Source organism: Pelophylax lessonae (genome assembly GCF_965119305.1).
Source record: "Pelophylax lessonae genome assembly, chromosome: 9".
Taxonomy (NCBI): domain Eukaryota; kingdom Metazoa; phylum Chordata; class Amphibia; order Anura; family Ranidae; genus Pelophylax; species Pelophylax lessonae.
Genome location: NC_138776.1, coordinates 57,160,509 through 57,176,274, shown reverse-complemented (window position 1 = coordinate 57,176,274; position 15,766 = coordinate 57,160,509). Strand labels below are relative to the sequence as shown.

Genomic DNA, 15,766 nt, shown 5'->3' with positions numbered 1-15,766 from the left:
CCCGGTTCGGGAGATTCACCCTCTCTATGGGTCCTGTTTACCATTATCATTAAATTTGAAATAAAATACCAAATTTTGGGTTGTCCCCAGAAAAGTAATAAAGGGGTAATCTTCAAATAGGGACACTAGCTCTGGTGAGTGACCTGGGGTCCCCAAGGAATTTGCTTAATTTGCAGGGATTTCCTCTCACTTCCTGCTTGGCTATGGGACAGAAAGTGAAGGGAAATATTCGCAATGTGACACAGATAGAGAAAAAAAAATGAAAGGGGTTATAACTAGTGGGGGCTGGTGCTAAAAAAATATTTGGGGGGATGCAAACAAACCCCTCCAGGTCCACACTCACCAGAGGGCGCCGTGAGACTTGCTCACTAACGGAGCCCTCCAGCGTGGGGCTGTCACGGATCCCCTGATGTCTGGCGGCTTCCCTGTTAACCCGGTCTTCGTTAAAAATCTTCAACCTCCTGATTGGCTGGGATGAGAAGCCAGAAACCGAAAGTGATGCAATGGCAAATATTTATTCGCTAAAATCAAAAGTGGGAGCGTTCGGGGTGCAGTGCTCTAACAACCTAAAATAAGCCAATTAGAGCCTCAGGCTCTAATCACATGCATGTTAAAATTGACAGACCTAAAAGACACCCATTAGTTTGGCACTCCACACAGTGCACTCACATAGAAACATTTTTAAATAAATTATAATATGACTAACATATAATCATATGATCATTTATTTGAAAATAAATTGTTCTATGATTAGCTTTCTTATTTGGCAAGCTAACTTTGGGAACTTTGGGGGGGGGGGGTGCCCCTGTGCCCCTTATGGACCAGCCGCCACTGGTTATAACCCTCCCTTACTCAATTCATAATGAAAAAAAATGTTTTGTCTATAGTTCTATTTTAAGATGTCCAAACACTTTACAATCTAATTATACCACCTAATTGATATACCAAAGGTCATGGAGTGCCAAGGCCTTCCTAATTGGATACAAACTGAAGGGATCAAATGGGAAAGCCAAAAGTTTTTCACAGTTTTTGTAAATCTAAAGCTCACCATATACATTACAATCTGACTGTACAATCTTTGTACTACTTATTGTATCAAAACTACCTGTATGTAAAATGGGGGACCTAACTAATCCATCCAATACATTTTATGCAATCAGGCAAGCCCCTATACTACATAGTTGTAAGTAGATTCAAATGAATTTGCACAGTCAAAGTGCAATGTGTAAGTGGTAAGTTTAAAGAAGTTGACAGAGAATTTGTACAATCAGCTTAAAGTGAAGATGACAGAAAACATCAGCCTTTCCCTATAACACAGTTTATCGCACAGTCACTATTAGAAATCATGGGTCAGTATGATTTTGAGACTGGTATGGATTTTAGGGGGTACCCCACACAAGATAGCAAAAAAAGCATGCATTCCCCTAGGAAATCCATAATAGACCGTTCCAGGCTACTATGAATTTTAAGGAAAATATCCACTCAAATCCATATATTTTTTTTTTAAGGTCAAATTTGATTAACTTTACAACATGCAAGTATGGCGATAGGACACAATGTACAGCACGATGTACATACAGCAATAAGGAATATCAGATTACACATCCCAATACAATAAAGCAAAGATACAATGCATATATATGCCACATAGTGCTAGGCATAATGTCAGACACATCCAATAAGTAAAAAGTGAAGAATTAAAGAAAAAGAAAACAAACAACAAACTAATAAGACAAACAAAAAAGACACTGCAGCTGGTAACATGCAAGCAGTTTGAGTGTTCTTCAGAAGGAAGACTCTGAAACAGAAGTAACAGACAGGAGCAGGCATTATAGAGCAGTAATAAATCATAAAGCAGGGGATCCATTTTGCGAATAGGAAAACCACTCCACATACCTCCTACAGATAGGACCTTAGACATAGTTCAACACATACTTCAGTATCACTGGAGACTGAGGTCATCCACCCAGACAAAATTTTGGCAAATTTCTTTGGACAGTCCCTTGAGGCATATGTCAGTTTATACATAGGTAAAGCCATATTTATTAGTTCAATCCAGAAATGGAGAGTGGGGGAAGAGAGTTCTTTCAATTTAAGTACTAAAGCTTTTTTCATACTAGTCCCATAATCCAAACATGCAACTTCGCTGGCCAGTAGGGGGATGAAAAATGTGCGTCCCCCTCCCGAACCATGCCAGGGAAAATGCACAATACATGGGGAGTAACTTATCAGGGGGGGGGGGGTCTCCTTGGCAAAGTACTTGACCCTATGTTGATGAGGACAAGGGCCTCTTCTGCACAATCCTGGCCTGGTGGTTTTAAGGTTCTTCATTCACAAACAAAAAAAAAAAACAAAAAAACCTGATGACGCTAACCCAACGACTCCACTCACTGAATGACTGCTACCCAGGTCGTCACTGGCAATATAAAAGATGGAGCAGGGAAACTGGCCACATCATTGCCCAAAGACGGCTATGTGGCAATATTTAGGCTAAGATGAACCCCCCAATCCTTGCCATTTGCTTACGTGGCCAAGGATTCCTGGCCAAGTAACTGAATGGGCTGGATGACGTCAGTGGTTGGTAAAGGTGTACTGGGAGAACAAATTTGCCCATGCGAAATGCGTTTAGATGAACGTTAAATAATCAATGTTGAGTCAAAATTTACATTTAGACAGAACAGTGAGCTCATCCCTAATCCTGGGTCGTATCTCTGAATAGATTTAGTAATTGACCAGATTTGGTCAAAGATGTCATCTGAGATCCCAGGCATTGTGTTTTTATTAAAGGATAACCCCCCCCCCCCCCCCCACCTTTTCTAAAAAATAAAATAAAATAAATAAATAAATGCATATTTTTGCAGGTAAGCTTGCCTATTAGCCTTAATAATAGCCAGAATTGATTATTATGATTTGTGTCTTATAGACTTCGATGGGGTTTGGGGTATGCATATTTCCCATTAGGTTCCCTGAGCCGCTTGGAAATTTAAACTGGCCAGATTTGCTTATCCCTATCAATTACTGGCCAACCCCTATTTTATTATTTTCTAGGTTTGGGAAGAGTATATCACACAAAGTCAAATTATTAGCAGCAATACAAACAGACATCAGAGTGTCAGACATACCTGGTGGTGCTTCGGGTTTTCCCGGGTCAGAAGGAAGAATTGGGTGTTGATCTTGTCAGGAGACCAGGGTAGCTTGGGTACTGGACGCTGGAAGGTCCTAGCCCAAGGTGGCTCATCTGAGAAACAGCCAAGTTCTTCATAGCAGACCTCGGTACCTGGGGGACACAGAGAAGACTCGTAGTGAGCTTAAAGTGAAGTTGTTTTCGTTTTCAGTTTGTACATTGCTGCAATTGCTGTGCAAATAGCAGTGGAAAAACCAGCAGTTTTTGCTCCTTCTATTTTATTTCATTCACCAAATTTCTGTGCTAAAGCATACCTCCGAACCCTCCCACATTCCGCGGGACCGTCCCAGGGTCCCGTAGATCTTAGCTGAAGTCCCGGAGTAAGTTCCAGCAGTGGGCTCTCCTCTATGAATGCAAAGTGTATTTTTACACATTGCACCCAGTGAGGATTCCTACATGTCTGCGCTTTGCTATTCTCCCCCTTCACTTCAATATTTCTCTCAATCCCTTGTTGCTAGGACTGCCATCATCCTAGCAATCGATGACGTGGTTTGTAGATGCCCACTCTGCCGCCCGACTCTTGCTCCTGCTTACTGCTTCCTAGCCTCTCCCAACACATATGGATGATAGGTGTCATGAACTACAGTGCTGGGTTAAGTGTCCCCACATACACTGTCCCATCTACTGGCCCCAACCCTCCTCCTTAACTCAGTGGGGGACTCTTCCCAGGAAAATGCTTCCCCTCCTGAGACTCCTCTACCCGGTGAGTAGTGTTTCCTGCCGTGAGCCAGGCTCCCCTTACCCCCATCTCCGATAGTTTTCCCTGGGTGTCTCAGCTGCTGCAGAGCTTCATGGAGGGGGGAGGGTGGGGCTGCTGGGTGTTGTGGAGCAGTGATTGGCAGCTCTGGGGTTCCCAAACCCCAAATCCCTCACCCGCCCTTCCTGCATTTCATCTCTCTGCCTCTCCACCCTAAACAAACCCCCCTGCCTCTCCACCCTAAACAACCCCCCCCCCCGCCTCTCCACCCTAAACAACCCCCCCTCCCTGCCTTTTCACCCTAAACAAACCCCCCCACCTCTCCACCCTAAACAAACCATCCCCCTCCCTGCCTCTCCACCCTAAACAAACAAACAGTACTTAACCTGCCCATGTGGATTATTAAATGTAGGGAGAAACATTTGCACCTTAAGAGAAAGATTTGGCACCTTTAAGACAAGAAGAAGGGCCTGTTTCTTTATGATGTGAGAGTTGATGGCCACTCTACACTCTTTTCTCGTGATTTGTGCCAAAAACAACAAAGGGGGATTTAGGTTTTAATTTTTGGAATACATTTGGGGTATTGACAGGCCCCTTGCTTTTTCTGTAGTTGCCCCCTCTTTCCATCATTTCCTGGTGTTGGCTCACACCCACATTTTAACATCACAGGTTTATTGGCATCATTCTGAACACCACTCTCCTGAGGAAGCATATTTGTGAAACGCATAAAGAAACTCAAGCCCCGCCGCATTCTACAAGCATTATTTTCTACTTTCTATGCTACATGACGAAGTGGACTGGAATATATCCAGTGCGCGGTAGTTATACAGCCCTTTCCAGAGCAGAGCAAAGTAATTTAAATGTCTATTGTGGATGGGTGAAGGGTGAAATATATAAAGGGTTTTGTTCAGATTTGTGTTAATAATGTGCGTTGTTTTTAAAGGTTTTTATGTGCATTTGGTTTTTAAAAATAATCAACCAGTTTTTCTGCTGGTGTGATTGTATATAAATAAAATTCTAGATTTTAACCAATGTATTTTTTGAGGGTTGGTGCACTATTAAAGTCCCTCTACCCTTTTTGCTGTCCCTGTTAGACAGTCACACTTTTTGCTTTATTTTGGGATGTGGTGCTAGATTATATCTGTGTAAAACCTTGGCACCTTCTTGAAACTTGTATCCTTATACAGAATAATACTTTACTCCTCAACAACATATTTCTCCATTTTGAACTCCAAACATTGGAATTTAACAAGTTACAGACACTGGATGTGCTAAACACCCCCCCCCCCCCCAAAAAAAAAAACATAATCAAATTATACACAAAGCATAATATATAGTACAGTAGTACACCGTACCCTTCTGCCCTACTGTTTCTTTCTCCCCTCCAGCCTTGTACCTGCTGGCAATTCCCAGCTGTCAAAATCAAAGTCAGGAGTTTCTGTGTAAATACAGAAGTAGTAGAGACTGAGGCTGTACAAAATGGACTATCTGGCACAATATTTCAAAACAATGTATTAATTGGAGATGGATAAAAAGTAACATTGTTTATAAAGGAAAAAAAAATTGTTTAGTGCCGGTTCACACTTCTGCGATGCGGGAACGCTGCGAATATGCAGCCTGTTCCCGCATCGCATCCGCACCTCTGGCAGTTCACACTGCCATATGCGATACGCAGGGGGTGTCAATTAAATGTTGACAACACCCCCAGTTTGATCGCATATCGCAGTGCGATCTGACAGTACGCACAGGATCGGATCCTGTGCGTGTTTGGTACAAAGTGTATGGCTGAACTCGCATCCGCAGAGGAGATCGCATGTAATGAAGGAGCAGTGCGCTCCGAATTACATGCGATCTCGCAAGCCGCAATAATGTGAACCGGCACTCAGACTCTGGATAGAGAGATACAAAGTAACACTGTTACTTTTATATCTACTGTTTCATTCATCTACAGATCAAAAGGTGAGTTTCCATTTTTTTTACATGCCTAGTTTTTTAATATTAAACTTTGTTTTCATTTTTATTTGTTTTGTTTGTTCATTTTTCATGTGTTGCATTTCAGAAAAAAAAAGAACATTTTATTTGTAAATACACTGTTTAATTTTTTTTCTGTGACGCATAGGTGGAATTAGTGGTCATTGTTCACAGGTCACATGTCCTGGTGTTAGTTAATTATTTTCAACTACTGTTACTGTATATAAAACATATAAATAGTATTCTATAGTTTGTCCCATCCATAAGTGGATTTTAGCAGTTATATTCAGTTTGGTTGTTACAATGCATTTGTAGTCTCACCTCTGGCTGCTCCCAGTATGATGTAATACACAACGATGGGGGTCAGTGTCTTCATCCTCAGCATCATAAGGAGGGGATTCTGCCTGCGAATCTTCGTTCTTGGAGAAAAACAATATAGTGAGCGCTGCAATGTACCAAGAGTTGAAGAGAATACAGGAGGAGAAGTGATCTGGCTGGAGTGAAGTTCCACAGATCAGATTTCCAATTATAGAGAAAACAGTCTAATGTTACTGACGGAGCGAGGATTTATACTGGCAAGCGTTGGGGAAGTAACGCTGTCACATGACGTTGTATTGTTACCTCACCTGCTCCAGTTCCACAAAACTCAGATTATTGTCCCTCGTAGAAAGGAAATAACTGAACACGCAGAAATACTATTGCATCAGACAAAAATATTCATTTCCATTTATTACCTATCCTGGAAGGCGTCCAGGTCAAACAAATAGAGAAGTGGGGAGGAAAAAAAAAAAGCAAGATGAAGAGGGACAGTCATGTGCTCCCCAAGGGATGCTCCATAGCACAAGGGATATCTTCCCACATTTGATATACCACACTTATCTCCCACATGTCCCCCCTTGGAGGCTGTCTGTTTGTTCCACTCCTTCAACTCCCGGATCAGGCGTTTGCGGCCGCTACCTGGGGGTTGCACAGGTCTCCCATCCGGGTCAGCCGATGTGAGTACCGTATTTATCGGCGTATAACACGCGCCGGCATATAACACGCATCTCAATATTTGGAGAGAAATTTCAGGAAAAAAGCTTAAATTTAAAATAAACAGCTTTGAACTCAGAACATTTTTTTTAAATCAAATGACATCTCACCAGTGTCCATATATGCAGCCCATCAGCAGTGTTCATATATGCAGCCCATCAGCAGTGTCCATATATGAAGCCTCACCAGCAGTGTCCATATATGCAGTGTCCATATATGCAGCCTCAATATATGCAGCCCATCAGCAGTGTCCATATATGCAGCCTCAATATATGCAGCCTCGCAAGCGCAGTGTCCAAATATGCAGCCTCGCAAGCGCCATTGGAACTGCCCAAATATGTTTTAAAAAAGTGCGGGAAGCAGCGCCGAGAGCAGAAGGGGCGGGCCGGGCCGAGGAGAAGGAAGGACGAGCTGTCATAAGAGCAGAAGGGGGCGGGGCGGGCCTGGCCGAGGAGAAGGGAGAACGAGCGAGCGCAGTCATCGTGTGACGTCTGTCATAGGCGGGACTTCCGATGATTGCTCTCGCTCGTTCTCCCTTCTCCTCGGCCCGGCCCGCCCCCTTCTGCTCTTATGACAGCTCGTCGTTCCTTCTCCTCGGCCCGGCCCGCCCCTTCTGCTCTCGGCGATGTTTCCTGGCACTTTTTTTTTTTATATCGGCGTATAACACGCACTGCTGCTTTTTCCTCCATTTTTAGGAGAAAAAAGTGCGTGTTATACGCCGATAAATAAGGTACTTATCCACCTTTAGGTCCATTTTATAATAAAATTTTATGATTACTGCATTGTATTTCGATACTATTTTGTATTATATTTATAGACCAAATACGCATCTGCTCTTAAAGAAGTGAGTCGAATCTAACGAAATGCATTGAGCCTCAAGATGTTTGTACCAATATGCAATTTATACTGTTATGGACCTATATGTATACTTTTTTGTATTTTTACTGTTTGATTCTGTCTACTGTGTATTGTATGACAAAATAAAATGCAGTATTTATGGCCTACGGTACCCACCTCATTTAAAGTCCCATGGGCGTTTTTCTTTTCTTTATGTACGAACAGGGATGGAGGTGTGTTACCTATAAAGCAGTCTCAGACCCTGCTCTCTTTTTCGAAACCAACTATTTACATATGATTTTTTTTTTTTACTGTGCGTTCTTCTTTATAACATCTCGGGTACGATAGTTTGAAACACAAAATCATAAATTATAATATAATAAATAACTATAAATAATAACAAATAGTAATAAAAATACTTTTTATTCAAAAAAATTGTAGTAAATAACATATTTAAAAACACTGACATATTCTTTGGCCAAACAAGGATGCAATATTCGTAGCCATATTGCTTCAGTTAACTTCCCGGGTATGGAAAATTTTTAACACATGGTACAGGCCAAAGTCCGACGTCACAATCAGGACAGTAGTACCGCGTTTCTTTTCGGATTTTCCTTCCAGTGTCATCACACTTAGAGCAGCAAACCACACACATCCTTGTGGGTGCAGACCTCTTTTCCGTTGGAGGAATGTGGTCCATAAAGTGACGACGACCAGTCAGGCGTTCGGGGTTCACAACACCAGCAGCACGACGTCCAGGTCTATTTACAGTCATTGGTGTTTGGTGCTTGAGAAATAGAAGTTTGGCGACAAACAAAGTCCACATGAACCACAGGCCTGTCACTGGCTGAAGATTTTTTTTGCAATATTTTTTTTTTGTTTTTTTCTCATTGCCGGATAAAATGTCATGGCCTGGTGAGCTCTGTCCACACCTCCCATGGTGTTATTGTAATCCATCAGGAGTAGTGGTTTCATTATGTCTTTTCCACCTTTTGTGTGGACCATGACAGTAGAGGTGTTGTGAATGATACTCATTAGGCACACATCTTTTTTGTCACGCCATCTCAGTGCCATCATTTTGCCTTTCTGCCAGGCAACTATTTCTCCTGCCTTGAGCTTTTTATTGCAAAAGGTTGGCGGCATGTCACGTCGGTCAGCCCAAACGGTCCCATATGCATCCGTCTTGTTGGGAAGAAGGAACTCATAGAGTTCTAGAGAAGTGTGAAAACTGTCTGTGGTTACACAGTACCCCTAATTCAGCAATGGCTCAAAGTAAGAACCGAAGCGGTTGCCATTCCATAACTGCTGAATCGTTTGTTGAATTTGGTTCCTTTCCCGGTGTATAGGACTGAATTCCATATGTAACCAGTGCTTGATTCACATAGCATGAATGATTTTATGCCAAATCGTGCTCTCTTTGACGCTATACAGTGGTTACGAAAAGTATTCAGACCCCCTTAAATTTTTCACTCTTTGTTATATTGCAGCCATTTGCTAAAATCATTTAGGTTCATTCTTCTTCCTCATGAATGTACACATAGCACCCCATACTGACAGAAAAACACAGAATTGTTGACATTGTTGCAGATTTATTAAAAAAGAAAAACTGAAATATCACATGGTCCTAAGTATTCAGACCCTTTGCTCAGTATTTAGTAGAAGCCCCCTTTTGATCTAATACAGCCAGGAGTCTTTTGGGAAAGATGCAACAAGTCTTTCACACCTGGATTTGGGGATCCTCTGCCATTCCTCCTTGCAGATCCTCTCCAGTTCTGTCAGGTTGGATGGTAAACGTTGGTGGACAGCCATTTTTAGGTCTCTCCAGAGATGCTCAATTGGATTTAAGTCAGGGCTCTGGCTGGGCCATTCAAGAACAGTCACGGAGTTGTTGTGAAGCCACTCCTTCATTATTTTAGCTGTGTGCTTAGGGTCATTGTCTTGTTGGAAGGTAAACCTTCGGCCCAGTCTGAGGTCCAGAGTACTCTGGAGAAGGTTTTTGTCCAGGATATCCCTGTACTTGGCCGCATTCATCTTTCCCTCGATTGCAACCAGTCGTCCTGTCCCTGCAGCTGAAAAACACCCCCACAGCATGATGCTGCCACCACCATGCTTCACTGTTGGGACTGTATTGGACAGGTGATGAGCAGTGCCTGGTTTTCTCCACACATACCGCTTAGAATTAAGGCCAAAAAGTTCTATTTTGGTCTCATCAGACCAGAGAATCTTATTTCTCACCATCTTGGAGTCCTTCAGGTGTTTTTTTAGCAAACTCCATGCGTGCTTTCATGTGTCTTACACTGAGGAGAGGCTTCCGTCGGGCCACTCTGCCATAAAGCCCCGACTGGTGGAGGGCTGCAGTGATGGTTGACTTTCTACAACTTTCTCCCATCTCCTGACTGCATCTCTGGAGCTCAGCCACAGTGATCTTTGGGTTCTTCTTTAACTCTCTCACCAAGGCTCTTCTCCCCCGATAGCTCAGTTTGGCCGGATGGCTAGCTCTAGGAAGGGTTCTGGTCGTCCCAAACGTCTTCCATTTGAGGATTATGGAGGCCACTGTGCTCTTAGGAACCTTAAGTGCAGCAGAAATCTTTTTGTAACCTTGGCCAGATCTGTGCCTTGCCACAATTCTGTCTCTGAGCTCTTCAGGCAGTTCCTTTGACCTCATGATTCTCATTTGCTCTGACATGCATTGTGATCTGGAAGGTCTTATATAGACAGGTGTGTGGCTTTCCTAATCAAGTCCAATCAGTATAATCAAACACAGCTGGACTCAAATGAAGGTGTAGAACCATCTCAAGGATGATCAGAAGAAATGGAAAGCACCTGAGTTAAATATATGAGTGTCACAGCAAAAAAATTGGGGATAGAAAAAGATGGGGCTTTGCGGGCCAGTGGGAGTAGAAGGATCAGACGCAAAACCAATTGTAAAACAAAAAATACATTTTATTGATATATAAAGAATAATAAAACCAAGCATGAGCTACCATGCATATGTGATGACAACAGACTGACATGCAATGATAAAATCAAACATTGAGAGTCACTAATAGTATAGAAACATATCCCATAAAGGGATTATAACCAAAAAAGAGCCTGTGTAGGATGGAAGATGGGTCTCAAGCTGGATTCGGTCAATGTAGGTCCCCAGCAAGCCAACGCGTTTCGCTCAAGGCTTCCTCAGGGCCTGAGAGACCATAACAAACCGGTATTTCCTTCTTGGTAGTGACTCGTGCTAAGCGACAAGGTTGTAGCGATAACAGATGCTGTTTGGAAAATATTGCTTCCGTATTCACAATATAAATTCTATATAGACGTCAAAGACATATTCTTTGCGCTGGATCCAATATTTTAAATCCCAACTGTGTCACCAGAGGCGGGGCTTCTGGGGCTGCCCCCACTGTAGCCTCTTGGAATATATCGCAGCCCAAAAGGTAGAGGTCCTCTCCCTGGTATATTCACACTTATATGTATATTCACCACTAGATATGATAAATCTAATATTATATAGGAATAGCTTGAGCAGGACGAAAAACACCTTTCTTTGTGCGGTCCAGGAGAAGATATATTCCTGGCCTAGGGGTCCTTGATGGTGACAGTAAATGACCTCTCCTCCGTCTAAGAAGTGCTCCAGGCAGGAAAGAGGGACATATATGTATATGTATTTTAGTTATGGGGACCAACGGTCCTGGGCTGCATAAGCCCTCCGTGATCAGTTCACTAGCAACCTGCCTTATTTGTATATGAGTGTCACAGCAAAGGGTCTGAATACTTAGGACCATGTGATATTTCAGTTTTTCTTTTTTAATAAATCTGCAACAATGTCAACAATTCTGTGTTTTTCCGTCAATATGGGGAGCTGTGTGTACATTCATGAGGAAGAAGAATGAACTTAAAGCGGAGTTCCGGGCAGAGAAACGTTTTTTTGTTGAACATACCCCCGGGACAGTCAGGGCTAGCACATTCCACAATGGCTAGCCTCTGATCTGTCCCGGTTCGCACTTACCTTTTAGAAGAAATACTTACTTAGAAATTTTCTTCCACAGCGTTTCCATCTCGGTTGTGGGCAGCTGAAGCCGGCGCGGTCCTCTTCTCTGTCTTCTTCCGCGTCTTCGTGTCCCAGAATGCACTGCACCGGCCCCTCTCGTCACTTCCGGCGCGGCGCCGCATTCCTAAACAGCTTCTGGGCATGCCCAGAAGCTGTTTAGCAGGGGAATGCGGCGTCGCCCGGAAATGACGAGTGGGGCCGGTGCGGCGCATTGATTCCTGCGAGCTATGACGTTTAGCTCCCAGGAATCATCGCGAGGCAGGAAGTGACGGGGTGAGCCTCGGCGCTGGAGGAGGAAGCTGTCATAGGTGAGTATTTACGATCGTCAATAAAAAGGTGAGTAAACAAAAAAAAAAAAAATAACTATCCAATTCCTTTTCAGGTGCGGCATACCTAGCGGAGGGGCACAAAAAAAAAATATATATTTTTTGTGCCCGGAACTCCGCTTTAAATGATTTTAGCAAATGGCTGCAATATAACAAAGAGTGAAAAATTTAAGGGGGTCTGAATACTTTTCGTACCCACTGTATACTGTATCCAGCTGAGTCTTCCTTTGTAGGGCATTAGACTTCTGTTGATACAAATGTCTCTATTTGGTACATAGGCCTGCTGGAAATTTTTCAGAATAATTTGATAAACCTCCCAAATCTTTTTGAGTTTTGGAGCTGGATGAGAAGTCTCATCAAACTCTTCATTATTTGCAAAGTGCAAATATTTCATAATGAGAGAAAATTTGTATTCCGACATGACCATGCCAAAAAAAGGGGTGGCTAGTAATTTGTTGGTTGTCCAATACCACTTCTGCAGGGGTTCCCCCACCACTCCCTGCAGAATAATTAGGCCCAGAAGCTTCCAGATGTCCTCTTTGATCACTGGTTCCCATATTCTGCTCCTTGAAAACCTCTGATGCACAGTAGCTTGTTGCTCCTGGTACCAAATTGTTTCCGTAACAATTTTTTCAATAACCTCATTGGTCAAAAAGAGTTGGAGGTATGCCAAGGGGTTGTCATACTTAACATCGACTTTGATACCAGGTGCTCCAGTAAACGGGAATCTAATGGTACTGAAATTCCACCCCGTGACACACTCAGAAATACCGCCAGGGAGATTAAAGTAGTTGTAAAGGCTGAAGGTCATGTATTCTATGCATGAAGGTAAGAAACCCTCAGTGTGCAGCTCCCCCCTCAGCCCCGCCTAATACTTACCTAAGCCCGATCCAGCAATGTGCACGAGACTCAAGGCTCTCCCGGGTCTCTCTCTCCTGATTGACTGAGATGCAGCAGGAGCCATTGGCTCCCACTGCTATGAATTACAGCCAGTGAGGAGGGAGTGGGGGGCGGAGTGGTGCTGAGCCATGCTTTCTGTGTCTTATGGATGCAGAGAGCCAGCTCAGGAGCGAGCACGCACAAGTGCCCCCACAGCAAGTGGCTTGCTATGTGGGCACTCGGCAAGGGGGAGGGGCCAGAGCGCCAGCGGGTGACCGGAGAAGAGGAGGATCTGGGCCTCTTTGTGCAAAACATGTTTTTTTTTCCTTTACAATTACTTTAATTTAGTACATATTGTAAATCTAGATCATTCTCAATACCCAATCATGTGCAAGGCAAACAAAAGTATTTTTGCTCAGATTTACATTAATTGGATGATTAAAGTGAACATTCACTATGCAAAGTTAGCAACCTCTACTGCATACAACTTAAGGTAAAAAGTTTTTTTTCATTTTGGAAAATGCAAGGGAGGGTTATAATCCCTGACAGTTGTTTTACCATCTGTATCACACTGGGGAGATTTCTCTTAATTTCCTCTCCCATACCCTAAACAGGAAGTGAGTGGAAATCCCTCCAACGTGAGAGAATTCCTGGTTGTCACCGGGGTCACCAGAACTTAGTGTCCACAGTGGAATATTTCCCCTTTATTTCTGCTCTGGTGACAACCTAATATTTGGGATTTTTCTTACTTTCACTCTCGTGATAGCAGTCAACAGAACAAATAGAGAGAACGAGTCTCTCTAAAGGGGACACAGACAGCAATACAACCTAACAGGTGTTCTAATCCCTCTCCACTCTATCCAAAACGAAAAAAAAGGTTTGCATTCAGTTATCCTTTACATAAATTGCCCCTACTGTCTTCATGTTCCTCTTTTTAATATAATTCCTTAGCATTCCTGTTGGTATTAAAAATATATTGGGTCTCTGGAAAGTTATTTCACATTTATTCAATGACATGCTGATGTTGTGCCACCATCACACAATAAACATGTTCTTCACCCTGTTTAAACAACTGTAGAAGTCAGCAGCTACAAATACTGTAAAATGACTGCTGCAAAATGAAATCAGCATCTCCATGAAGCTGGTCAGCAGAGGGAAGCATGAAGCGCTATAGAATTTCCTGGTAGAGGGCAGCGCTGACTTTGGACTTTTTAAAACACAGTAGACCAACACCAGTAGATGACACGGCTCCCCAAGTCATCACTGACTGTGGAAACCTCACACTGGACCTCAACTTGGATTCTGTGCCTCTCCATTCTTCCTCCAGACTCTGGGACCCAAATGAAATGCAAAATTTTCCACAGTCCGTGATGATTTGGGGAGCCATGTCATCTGCTGGTGTTGGTCCACTGTGTTTTATCAAGTCCAAAGTCAGCGCTGCCCTCTACCAGGAAATTCTAGAGCACTTCATGCTTCTCTCTGCTGACCAGCTTTATGAAGATGCTGATTTCATTCTCCAGCAGCACTTGGCACCTGCCCACACTGCCAAAAGTGGTTTAATGACCATGGCATCACTGTGCTTGATTGGTCACCAAACTCGCCTCACCCAAACCCCATAGAGAATCTGTGGAAGATCAAGAGGAAGAATCAAGAGGAAGATGAGAGACACCAGACCCAACAATGCAGATGAGCTGAAGGCTACTATCAAAGCAACCTGGGCTTTCATAACACTTCAGCAGTGCCACAGGCTGATCCCCTCCATGCCATGCCGCACTGATGCAGTAATTCATGCAAAAGGAGCCCCGACTAAGTATTTTTTTTTTTTTTTTCATATTCATTTTTATTGAAAATTTCAAAGTTTACTAATGTACAAATAATAGTACAAGAAACCAACAGGCTCTGCGTGGCAAGTGGAAGTATTGCGTGCATATTATACTGTACATGGACATACTTTTCAGTAACTCAACATTTCTGTATTAAAATCCTTTTTTTATTGTCTTTATGTAATATTCAAATTTTCTGAGATACTGAATTTTGGGTTTTCACTAGCTGTAAACCATAATCATCAAAACTAAAAGAAAGAAATGCTTGAAATATATCACTCTGTGTGTAACGCATCTAAATAAAGAAAACAATATTTACTTTTTGATGATATTCTAATTTTTTGTTGTTGGGTCACTCTGCTATAGAATGCCATGACACCATGATATCTTATCTTTTCATTACATTGAGGACAGTACATCTCAGACTACTTCCTTCTTGGTTTCCCCTAACTATATAAAACTTCCAGAATTTTACCATTGTGCCAAAGTCGTAACATTCTGCAAAGTACAAAACATGGTGAATTCAGCTCTTTGTTTCATATAGACAATGTTTTCTCACCCAGAAGGCACTTTTTTGGCTACCGACAATGGCTGTTGATGTTTCTGGCAGAGCACACAGCTATTCACACCCCATACTGGAATCCAGCATTCAACACAAACACACACACACACACACACACACAAACACACACACAGAACAACTGACACTTTAAACAATTTGTTTGGTCTAGCTTGGACCCGAAAAAATCAAACAGCTCCTGGGAGGGTGTATACGACGGTGGGGGAGGGGGGGGGGGGTGAATTATTAAACCCAAAACTAAAAAAGAAATATATTGCAGCTTACCAATCCTTAAAGCAGTTTTAAACTCAAAAGCAAACATTTATTATATTGCAGCTTACCAATTCTTAGATGTGATGGTTATAAAAGTTTCCTTTCTCTGTTTTCTTTCTTCTATTTCCAGCTGGTGATCC

The 15,766-nt window shown here is 42.7% G+C and overlaps 2 protein-coding genes across 2 annotated transcripts in view; both read right to left on the bottom strand.

Moving 5' to 3' along the window:
- LOC309563294 (inactive pancreatic lipase-related protein 1-like) overlaps window positions 1-6,400 on the bottom strand; it is a gene marked incomplete at its 3' end in the record, with an annotated part of 66,981 nt that extends 60,581 nt beyond the window's left edge. The window contains exons 1-2 of the mRNA XM_082267698.1: window positions 6,174-6,400; window positions 3,123-3,277 (exon numbers count right to left, since the gene is read on the bottom strand). Coding sequence (XP_082123824.1) covers window positions 3,123-3,277; window positions 6,174-6,240 — 222 coding nt within the window. The 5' untranslated portion in view covers window positions 6,241-6,400. The remainder of the gene's footprint in view (window positions 1-3,122; window positions 3,278-6,173) is intronic.
- Window positions 1-15,766, bottom strand: part of LOC309563814 (inactive pancreatic lipase-related protein 1-like) — a 252,508-nt gene that overhangs the window by 66,154 nt on the left and 170,588 nt on the right. The window lies entirely within an intron of this gene.